Here is a 12,274-nt window from a genome sequence, read left to right on the forward strand (position 1 = left end):
AGCCTCCTTCTGTCATGTTTCACCCACTCTAGAGAATTTGCAACTTAGCCTGGGGTAGGTTTTAATGCTTCCTTATTTGCCGGATAAAACTGGACATAGCTGTGCTAAGTTCACCTTTAAATAAACGAGGTTTTTATTTTCTGGTGTGATGACCACACCATGCATTTCTAAGGTGAGTCAAGATCCTATTTCAGCACTGACAAATTTAGAGAACTGAAAACAATACTTCCTACAGAAATTTTGTATTGACTGGAGGGAGAAACAAAACAACAACAACAAAAAAGTCAGAGTAAGATCTAAGTGAGCTGAGCTTTAATGAAGTGATCTAGTAAGTTTATAAACACCCTCTATAATATGCAACAACGTTTATGCAGATGTTCACACTTATTCTGTGCCAAGTAAATAAAAAAGGGGTTTAGTCAGCATTTTTACATACATTAATAATCACTCCTTTGTCCAGAAGACTCTGTTTTTTTGCTGTCATCACAAAATAATGAGTGCTATCTTTATAGTAAACAATATTCTCCAGGTCAATTCCTGAAAAGAGATAATACATTTGTTATCAAATACAGCGCACTGTCAGTGTCATTTACAACAACATGTCATCAATCCCCACAGGTGCGTTTCCTTCTTGGGATACATTCACTTTCCCAGCTCGGATGAAGCATTAATGGACAAGATGCTATATAACAAAACAAAAGAGGAGATCCGCCTTATCCCACAAGAGTTTGTGTCAGCATAATTTAAAGTTATTTAGTGTCCTTTTAAGGAACAGCCAGTTATCTACAGCCTTAACAATCTTCTGAGGTAGAAAAGGGGAGCCGACGGAACAAAGCGCTTTTTAGATTGCTATGGCTCTGGCATTGGGTCTAACCAGGAGGTTTGGTTTCTATTACAATAATAACTAAAAAAAAAAAAAAAAAAAAACCAAAAAATCAGCTGTAAATCAAGAATGGAATTGCTTGTACTGACAGTGGATGCAACTATTCTGAAGCCCCTCTTCATAAAGATGTATTTCACAGTTTATATTTCAAGTATTTATGGCAGATTCCTGTCTAGTTCTTTTCAGTTTATCAGATCTACACATCAAAAAGCAAGAATAAACTCCTCCCAGAAGGGCAGAGCCTTTTTCACAGGATTTAAGCTGTTCAGTATGTGAACGGACACAAACAAAACAAACCATGTCTTAAGGGAAATCTCTGGGCACTGAAAGTGCTCTTCTAAATTTGTTCAACATAGCAGACATTTTTACTGTTGACAAAAATTTAAACATTAAAACAATCTATGATGTGGCAACGCCCAAGCTAAAAAAAAAAAAAAAATAAAATAAAAAAATCGAACTGTACCATAAATGGACACCTTCATCTGCAACATTCTGCATTCTGACATCAACAGCACTCTATCACTTGTTTTTTAATACAAAATATTTAAATTGATGTTAACAGGAATAGGAGGGTACCTGGCACACGAAGAGTTCCACTACTGACTGTTCTATTTGGTTGTGGAAAAAATGAGGATGCACCCACCTGTTTCCTCTTTAAGGTCCTGGAAGAACTTCTGATTGAAGATGAAAGCAACACCACTAATTTCTTCTACCTTGGCTTCTGCAGTTGTATTTCTGTTTATAAAATTAGCAGTGATAGCTATAGCCAGCTTTCCACGAAACTCCTTCCTCCTGAAACCTGATAAGCAAAGAAAAGAATTAAAACCACTGGAAACTTCATGTTGGACTTTCAGGGAGGGTGACTTCAAGGCAGCTTGGTCTCTTTCCTAAGTTTATTCCTACACTTCAAACAACACACCATCAGCGGATTCCATCATTCTTCCAAAATTCCCTTGAATGCAAAGAGTCTTTTCTCCCCATTTCCAGCTGCAAAATTGGAGCTGTACTGCATTCAAGATAAAGTCTCATAAAAAAAAAAAAAAAAAAAAAAAAAAAAAAGAAGGAGGGGGGATGACTGGAGGGGGACTATGGGAAGAAGTTGAACGTGGGAAGAAGTTAAGGACAAATGGACTGGAAATAGAGCAGATCAAATTTAATGGAGGGAAACATTTAACATGTTAAATAAGATTTGTGTTATATTGGTGTTAAACAGCTTAGGAAAAAAAACACAACAGACCAGCAGTCAGAGCAGCAAAGATCTGATAAACAGAAACCTCTGTAACAGTGCTTAGGTGCCTACACTACCAGCTAATGAGGTTTTTCAAAGATATTAGGGGAGGAAAAATATTCAGTGGATTAACTGTTATATTTCCAAGGTGAGAGTGACTGTGAAGTTACTTGCTCTCTTGCTCCATCCTCTTTTCACAAAGAAAAACCAACCCGCTAAGCCACAATCTTGCAATCAAATATTTGAGTTTTTCCCTCTGCACATTCCCCTTATCCGTAAGTAAATTCTGAAGTAGGACAGAGGGTCCTTAGGCTATTTTTAGACAATTGCAGATGACTTCTCAGAGGATATATGTATTTTATAAGAAGAAATAAATTGACTACGAATTTTTATCTTTGTGCTTCTTGATTATGCTCTCATTATTTCATTGGGACAGATCAAATATGCCAATACCAGCTGCCAATACCAGCTTCTGTACATTAATGACCTTCAGTGCACCAAACATTCCATTAGATTCTGGTACTATGATAACCATTAACTTCTCTGCTCTCGTGAAACCCCACCTGGAATACTGCATCTAGCTCTGAAGCCCTCAACATATGAAGGACATGGACCTGTTGGAGCGGGTTCAGAGGAGGGCCACAAAGATGACCAGAGGGCTGGAGCACCTCTCCTATGAAGACAGACCCAGAGAGTTGGGGTTGTTCAGCCTGGAGAAAAGGCGGCTCCAGGGACACCTTATAGCAGCCTTCCATTATCTGAAGGGGGCCCACAAGAAGGCTGGAGAGGGACTTTTTACAAGGACATGCAGTGATAGGATGAGGGGTAACGGCTTCAAACTGGAAGAGGGCAGATTTAGATTAGATATTAGAAAGAAATTCTTCACTATGAGGGTGGTGAGACACTGGAACAAATTGCCCAGGGAAGTTGTGGATGCCCCATCCCTAGAAGTGTTCAAGGCCAGGTTGGATGGGGCTTTGATCAACCTGGTCTAGTGGAAGGTGTCCCTGCCCATGGCAGGGGCATTGGAACTTGATGTTCTTTAAGGTGCTTTCCAACTTAAACCATTCTATGATTCTCAATAGAGTCTGCAGCTGAGGTAAGAATAATTTCGTTTTGCTGATACCTATTTAAAAGCCTTTTATGGGAGTAGCTGGACAATACCGTGGGGAAATTTTTAATAGAGCATTATAAGGAATTAACTCTAACCATATTGTAGTTGGCAGATATAAGAATAAGCAGACAAACTATGAAGCTAATAAAAAAAGGAAATAGTGAATCTAGTGAACTCAATCTAACATGGATATAATTAAAGCTACAAGGGAAATATATAATTAAGTAACGGGTTTGTTCATGTGATACAGGAGGAGCTTAGGTAGTGCCTTGCTAAGACAAAGAGCTCAGGTGGTCTGAATTCTCAGCAGTGACTCAAAATCATAGAGCATTTCCCCTCTCTCCCCCCCAGCCTTAGCGTTATTTATTATCTTTTGGTATTGTTTCCAAAGTAACTGCTTCTGAAGTTAAATCACCTCTATAAAAGAGCGATACCTCTGATGCCTTCATTAAATACCTGGCAGTCACGTTTTGGTCATTCATTCAAACATATAGTGCAAATTTACACCACAATAGCAAAGATTATGCAATTCCTGACACTATCTTGTCAGCCTCACTAAAGTTAAATCATCGTGTAATTACTAACCTTGAAGCAAACCCAATGGCATCATGATGCAGTTTGTAGACAGCGCAGATACGCAGTGCTGAGAATTAGTAATGACAGTAAATGTCTTTATTTGGAGCTATAACTTAACAAAAACAGAAGATACCACATAAAAAGTAGTTTCCACACAGACTTCAGTGGATCTTTCCTTTCTCCTCTGACTTTCAGGCCTACCAAAATACCCTAAAGACCATTAATAAGGCTAAAAGCACACATTCACCTACCTTCTAATGTGTTTCTGCGGCCATCTGCACCAATAATAACATCAAATTCATACTCTGACAAAGGGTGATCCACGGGGAGAAATTCAGCCCTCCAACCTATCTCTAAAAACACAAAGAATAATACTTATTCATTCTTCAGGAATACAATCGAGAAGCGATTTCAAAGTCTGAAGAAAGGGCATTAAGGTAAATGGTTCATTTCCCATTTATACGGAGCTGAATTCTGCCTTGGTCTGATGGAGGGAAGTTCTGCTGCAGTCAAAGCTATGTTCAGGCTGTATTAGCAAGGTGTCAAACTCGCAAACTGGCAATAAAAAAAAAAAAAAATCTAAGCCTTCATTTGGGTCACCTAATGCACTAAACTTCCTCTCAGACCCATATCACAAGAATATGCTTAAGCACCTCATTCTCACAGAACTAGCCCCCCAGTGACCTTATCAGGACTGTACATACAGGCGGTTACAGCAAGGAAGGCTGGGTATTAAAAGAAGAAACATAGCGTTCCATCGTCAATACTTTTAATTGTCTTCTAAACAGAAATTAAACAAGCATACTCACAAAGCTAAATTTAATCTTTGCATTAACACAAAATTATGTGAAAATGTTTGTATTGTCCATATTTAAAAAATTATATATGCTTTAACCACTTAAACCAATATACCTATTCTACTGTCACTATGACCATTTAAAAAGACATAGCATAGTATTTTAATTAAAGTAAAATTTTAAAATATTGTATTCCTACTACACCCTAAATACTAATCTTAAAAAAAAAATAGAAAAAAAGAATGAGAAATCTTCCTTTATTTTGTTTAAAAACCTTGCATAAGATGGCTGATAAGACTTTGCGTGCCAGTGAGAGTTTTATCAAATGTGAAAGCAAAACGAGGCCCAGGGAGCTTAATCCATCTTCAATATTTGTATTATCAATCAAAAATTGTTTTTGCAAGAAGATACCAAAAAGCCACACCAGACTCCCTACAAAGCCTCAAACACATGCCAGAAGGCATAGTGCAAAACCTCAACTTCTCAGACTGGGTCATATTTTAAGAATTATCACTGCTTTATCACAATGATACTTATCATGCCTATGACTGCATATAGGAAATCTAGCTGAAGAAGAAGTGCAAAACTCCTCCCATTTCTTTAAACAGAATTCAGCTGCCTTGAATGATTTCACATAATGCCTGACCTAAAAAGAAGTTACTGTGAACAGAAATACATTATGATAAAAAAATACTTTGGTTTTCTTGATCTTCAGGAGGTTCCAGGACTTTCACGAATTCTAGATTCACATGGATTTCAACTCCTAGTATAAGTGCAACTTTGAAGAGGATAAGTTGAAGTTGTCGAATACCTGTAGATAGCAAATAACAAAGATGTATTTAATACACAAGTAATCACAGCTGCAACCAGCATGCCACCCAACTCATATTCATTGTTAACACAAGCATGCAGTGTTATTATTTCCCATACTGCGACGAATTCACATGTAGCAACCACCACAGGATGCTGTTCTCTTCCGTCTCGTTTTCCTCTTGCAACACAATCTCATATGTAATAAAACTCATTTCAGTGAGTTTCTCAGAGTACTTTTTTAGAGCTCTCCTTCTTAGCAGATCCTTTAAACATCATCAACCATTATGTTGAACATTTTGGGACAGAAAATTTTACAGCATATTTCCCTGTAAAATATCCCACTTTTGCATATTTTCTCATTAGATTAAGGGTTGTGTCTACCTTCAACATACTAGAATGAATATGAATATTCTTCATACTTCATATGAAAAAATAGTTGTTTAACAAATCCAGACTAACAAAAAAGCTGCTCCATAAGACCATCATTTGTTCAATTGCCATCTTGCTTAAATGAGACCATTTTTCCCCTTCTGTGTGTGTGTGTACACACACTCGCACACGTTTAAAGCGGATGAGCTTTCTGCCAGACCAAGAAAGTCTCCATTAACCTTCTGACCTCAGTACACCTCTTATCTGAATAGTGCCCATGCCCTCAGATACTTACTGATGTGATCAATAGATCCTGCACAGAATTTTCCATAAAATTTCTTTGCTCCCAATCCCCGGAGGTCATGGATTGTAAACGGCCAGAGATGCAACACATTGTTTCTTGAAAAAGTGTCCCGTTTCTCCACGACGACAACTTTGGCTCCCAGGAACGCAAGTTCTATGGCAGTCCGCAAGCCACATGGGCCACCTCCAATAATTAAACACTACAAACGAGAAGAAGGAGTCTTACACAGGGTTTTGTATTGACTTCCATACAGTTTCTAACTTGCTCTATTGGTACGATTTGATATTCAACCGGACTTACGCTACTGAGAGTATATTCAAGTCATCTATTTAAAGCAATAAACATTTAAATTTTGTTCACATGTGGTGGTCAGTGAATTTATACATGAGGATAAACTGTGCTTCATGCAGACATAAAAGCATCTGATAAAAGATGCAACAGAAGAAAGAGCAAAAAGCCAAACACTTTCTAACTCATATTTAGTGTTTCAAAAGCGCTTGCAGTAAACAGGATTACAGCTACAGAAAAGGGAGGGGAAAGGAAGTAGGTGGTCTTGGTGTAGGCTTTTTTTGTTTTAAAGAGAAAAATGTACATTTGCAAGACTTGTTAGACAAATCTACGATAAGCCAGGAGTCTTACAGTATTAGTTACTCCCTCTTTCAAGCGAGGGCGTATCCTGAACGTAACAGCCTAGTTTACTGCTGTAAAGCTGGGCATGGGCATGGGCACGTCGAGGGCAGTCAGCAGACTTGTCCTGCTTCACCAGGGCTGGGCATCTCGGCCAATCCGATTCCGTTTCACCCAGTGGTCAACACCCTCACCTTCAGGACAATCACATTTTAGGAGCCTAAATCTAAGTTTGGGCACCCTTAGAAGAACTGCTTCGGAAATGATTACAGAAAATTCTTGCCCAAATTTTAGTTGACAGCTGTAAGTTTTCACAGACTAACAAGCAAAGGATTTCCAGAAAGCAAACTAATTAAAACCCAAACATATCTAATGCTTACATTTTCCTGATTACTAAAACCTGATTAGAAACAGTCTTATAGCTGGACAACGTTGCTGTTCCACACCTCCCCCCAAAACCCACCTCATCCCCCCAAACCCCACAGACTTCACAAAATCTGTGCCATCAGTCCCAGCCCCGGGCTGGGGCAGGGAGAGGGGAGGTGGGCTTGAGCGGAGGGGAGGGCTCCGGCTGCGAGGCCGAGCTCTGCCGCGGTGCAAATCCAAACCCATTATCTCACACGCCAGACATGCTCCTGTGCGCCCCGCACACATAGCCAGACAGTGATTACAGTTTCAAAGCAAGCACGGACTGTATCTGGAGGCCTGTTGGATACCAGTCTGGTTCCCATTACATTTCAATTGCATAAAATAGAGTCATTTATTTATTTTGGTTTGTTCGTCATTTGTTTTCAAATTTAACAACTTAAGCAAAAAATTACCCGGTGCTGACTTTTGTCAATGACTTTTGTCCAACCCAATCGTACAAGCGCAAAAAATGTTTTTAAATTGAATAAATAATTTGAATAAATTCCCACTGAAAGAAGAGCTCCTCTGAGGTGCTTTTGCTTTGCTTTAGGCAAGTGTTTTGTTAACTAGAGATATTAAATAAGTTAAAGTTAGGTTGTTGTATTCGCCACTTGGCTTTCTTCCTCTTAAAAGAGCATATTTAATTCATAATTTCAGAACACTCTGCACTGCACACTAAATATTAAGAAAACACTAACAGATGTAATTATATAAAGGAAGAAAATAGAATGCAGATGTTATCCTGACTGAAGAGGATCACTGGTGGAGTCTGGGTCAGCTCTTTTCTGCACATGCTTGTTGTGATTAACATGGGAACTCTGAGCTCTGACAAGTAAGTGACTGCCTTCGCAGCTACATAGTTTTCCAGTAATGTTCAGCAAGCAGTTAGAAACATTTTAGAAATAAAGACCATACATGGTTTGATAAGGTGGGGTTGTTTTTTTGGCTAACACACCGTATCATATATAAATAAATGCAACATTTTAAAAAAGCAGTCTTTTGAGATTTAGTCATAGTGGATCCTGCCAAGTAATAAAACCCACACAGAAAACTGTTAGGTACTCTGCAACACAGGACATTACAATTTTAAGGAGGATTCTGCCCTCTCCCCTCCTCCTATCACCATTGACAAAATATCTTCCTAATTGCCTAGAGACACTGTGAAAAATGGTTGTATATTTGCCATCATCCATGGTTACCTTCCATAAACATATTTATCTATGTCTCAGAAATATTTGTTCTTTGATTTATTAAGGACACTTCCTGCTGGTGTAGAGCTTATTCTTGGCACTTTGTCATCTTTTTTGAAACTTCTGGGGTCGAAACCAGTACAAAACCCTTGCAAAGGTAATTCTTACCGTATTTACGTTCCTACCTTTATTAAGTAAAGAAAGGGATCGTACCACTGTCCTGTCCCTGCCCTTTCTCCCCAGCTCTCTGCTTGCAAAGTCAAATGAGAAACCTTTTTGTAGTCTGCCTAGAACAAACCTTGAACGGCTTCCTATTTTCACCTCCTGCTGCCCCAGTCTCCTGGCTTGCTTTTGAAAGTAGTTTCTTGCAATTTAACACAGATCGTGACAACTGACATCACATAAGGGATTCTCAAACCATGAACCCTGAAACGTAACAAACAGGGTTGGACAAATGCCAATGGGTTCTTGACATCCAGACTGCCGTTCACAGCTCAACTGTCTTTTAATGGTGCCAGATCATCTCCTAAAAAGGCATAGGGTAACTTGACTTTTCAAAGCATCACCCGCTAAAGGGTAACTTGACTTTTCAAAGCATCTTCCATAAATTATTCAAAGTAACAGTTGCTGAAGAGAACTGACAAGGACTTTCGCATATTTCTTGTTCAGGCTGGAAATGAAGGGAGAAAGACTCATAGATTACAGGGCATCTTATCCAAGAATATGATCACAACTAGACTTCTGTGACCTGCCTGAAGAATCAGTACCAATCAGTACCACGTTGGATGTTATATCCTGTTTTACTACCGAGAGTATACCATGCTAGCGCAAGATAGCAATACTGAGAGAAGGCATTTTTTTCAGTGAAAACCTCATAGAATAAAGGGCTGATCTGCCTGCAAATGCATGTAAATACTTTCTGTTAAATGAGACGCTTCATTGAATTTAATACGCTCCCCAAGAACAGCACCTACGTTACACCAAGGCAGGAGCAGGCAAAAGAGCAAATGAGGATGGAGAAAACAACACAGTTACGCGTTCACGTGGCAGATTAAAGCACGTGATTTTAAAATGCCAAGTTTCCTCCTTTATGACAAATATGTGCAAAGATAAACTATTCATCCAAAGGTCTTATAAATGCTTAAAATATTAAGCATACCTCCACTAGAAGAGGAAACGCACACAGTGAGAAAGGGAGCCAGGACAAGGACCCTGACGGGGCCATTCCCTGGCCCTGGCTCTCACCGCAGCCCAGGGCTGCGCCCAGGAGTTCCCCAGCCGCGGGGAGAAAAGCCGGGCACCACCAACACCCTGCACGCACCCAGACAGTGGCTTGTCCCGCACAGGCACACCTGAGCTCCATCACCTCATCAGCAACGGGACCACCTACGGGTACGTACAAAGTTCCCGCACCAAACTCCAGCTACGCAGTAACTGACAGTACTGAAGAGACTGCCCACAAACACCAACTCCTACCAGCAACGGGCACCACGAATACTTCCCTTGAGAATTTTACGCGGGCTAAAATAATCTATTCTTCTTGCAAATATCCTGAATATGAATGACACTAATTACTGATTATGATAAATGCGACAATGAAAATTTTACACTAACAATACAAATTATCATAAATAAATGGACATGCTGGTTTGAGTTAAACTTCTCCAAGAACATTTTTAGAATACTAGTTACAAAATCCCCATTTAAAAGGACTAAACTTAGGACTATTTCAGTTTAAGAGTATAAATATTAAGTAAAGCAGGGAAATTTTTGTACTTCAAAATAAAACACTAATAAGCCCACACATATTTTATAAAAGTTGTCTATTTAAGCTGCTGAGTAAATACTATGTTTCTATGGTACTGCTAAGAAGTTTTGTATTTTTCCCTAAGAGATAATTATTTGTTTCTGTATAAATCTTGTCCCACACTATACCCAAGCACACGACTCATTGCATTATTTATCTTCAGACTGAAACAGAGCAGAAACTTCATGTATTTTTTTTCCCCAATACAATTAAAAGACATCAGATATAAGCATACACAGAATTCCGTAAGTCTCATAAGCTTGATTCTACTTAAAGGTCGATCTGACTGTAAGAGATCCTAATTTCTCTCTATTAGTATGTCTGAGAATGGCAGTGCCTTGAAAATCTCCAGAAAATGTTTCACACTGAATAAGAGCACCTAGTGCAGAGCTAAATGGCAGCAAAAGTCACCTTTTCAAAAGCAGAACGACTTTTCTGCCAGGCGCAGATTTTCCATATGATCTCCTGTACATAATGTACAAATATATGACTTAAAAATAGAAGGGGAGGAAAGGGAGAGAGGGATGCAAAGTAGGGGCCTGTTGCAACCCCTCCTGTCCCCCACTACTAAATCAGCAGCCTGTGAATCCAGACACCTCTATCCCATTCTGGAAAAACCATATGCAGTTTAACAGCTGAGAATTTGCAGAATGCCTCCACTGGTTTTCACACAGTAAAGTAAGCTTACAGAAACAACTGAGGTTTTGAGAGAAAGGAGGGAGAGAGCAAGAATACTAGCCCTATGTTTAACAAAAAAAAAAAAAAAAACAACAAAATAACACTCCACAATGAGCTAGTCACAAAAATCTCATCCACTTTAATAACTGAAAGGCAGAATCTACTCTTTGACACTGAAAAATGTAAAAAAAAAAGTTAGCTCTCAGCATTTACCTGCTCATCGTAAAGGAGCACTGGAACAGGCTGCCCAGAGAGGCTGTGGAGTCTCCTTTCCTGGAGCTATTCAAAACCCACCTGGATGCATTCCTTTACACCCTACTCTAGGTGAACCTGCTTTGGCAGGGGGTTTGGACTAGATGATCTCCGAAGGTCCCTTCCAACCCCTACCATACAGTGATACTGTGAATCTACCAGTTGGTAGAAGCATGTGGGTGGGGGATGCAACCAAACAGCACCTCTTTGCAGAGTTAAGAATAGACAAATCCTGTTGTAGCTCAATGCATTACACTGTTATTGTCCAACTCTAAATCACTCCTCTCCTGTCCAGGGTACCCAACCATCAAATAATCCTGGAAAATATAAGCGTGTTCGATTATGATCCACTCCCCATATGTCCTTGGGATGAAGACAGAAGCTACAGTCACTCCAAGAATTCAAGATTTTCTCATTTCTGCCTTTCAGTTGTTTTGGAGGTGAAAAAGAGGAGGTTAATTTTAGACTCCAGCTCAACAGCAACTGGATAGACAGAGACCACTTCGCTGTCCTAAGGCACACCAAGTCAGAAGCACCACTTCTACTGTTTAGTGAAAATGCACACATATACGAGTGAAAAAATAGCGAAAACCACTTGCCTAAATTATTTAACTTCCTTTAGCTTATATGTAATATTTACCCAAATCACCAGTTGGAAATCAAAACCTATAGCAGTGGCTCACGCTGCTAGAAATGAGCACCAAGGGGTGGCTTTCCCCACACACCTCAAGGCCTCTGCCTGGGGCTGCAGGTGCCTCCCCACATAGCAACAGGAGGCTCTGCCCGCGCCCAGAGGGCCTGCAGGATGCAGAGGGACAGAATGCTTTGCCTTTCCATGGCAAACCCTCTTCCATCGTTTGGTCTGGGCCTCAGGTGCATTCATTTCCATAGTCACCAGATCTGGGACTTCACACCGGCCCCAGCCTTCCTGCGAGGTCCAAAGCAACAGGGATGCACCAAGGATTAATTTGACTGACGCCACAGGATTACATCCTACATGGATTTGGGCAAGTGTTTATTCGTGACAGAGCTAAATGTGATGCAACACGAGATAGGCACAAAATATAATGAAACAACACATTTTCTGGATCAGCAATGACTGTTTCCCTGGAAAGGCTCCAAGCAGAAACAGCTGCATAAGCAGCTACAGCAGACAGCTACCAGAAGCTGCAGCAGAAGCTCTCTTCACCACAACCCTTTTCACTTCATCCCTAGACACGAAAACGCT

General features: G+C 39.9%; 1 protein-coding gene across 3 annotated transcripts in view; it reads right to left on the minus strand.

Annotated features, from left to right (window-relative positions):
- The window catches only part of MICAL2 (microtubule associated monooxygenase, calponin and LIM domain containing 2), a 133,798-nt gene that overhangs the window by 82,377 nt on the left and 39,147 nt on the right, over positions 1-12,274 (minus strand). For all 3 annotated transcript variants that reach the window (XM_082484785.1, XM_082484787.1, XM_082484786.1), the window contains exons 3-7: positions 6,076-6,283; positions 5,293-5,409; positions 4,053-4,154; positions 1,527-1,682; positions 437-537 (exon numbers count right to left, since the gene is read on the minus strand). In XM_082484785.1, coding sequence (XP_082340911.1) covers positions 437-537; positions 1,527-1,682; positions 4,053-4,154; positions 5,293-5,409; positions 6,076-6,283 — 684 coding nt within the window. The remainder of the gene's footprint in view (positions 1-436; positions 538-1,526; positions 1,683-4,052; positions 4,155-5,292; positions 5,410-6,075; positions 6,284-12,274) is intronic.

This window comes from Vanellus vanellus, assembly GCF_965231255.1.
Source record: "Vanellus vanellus genome assembly, chromosome: 6".
Lineage (NCBI taxonomy): Eukaryota > Metazoa > Chordata > Aves > Charadriiformes > Charadriidae > Vanellus > Vanellus vanellus.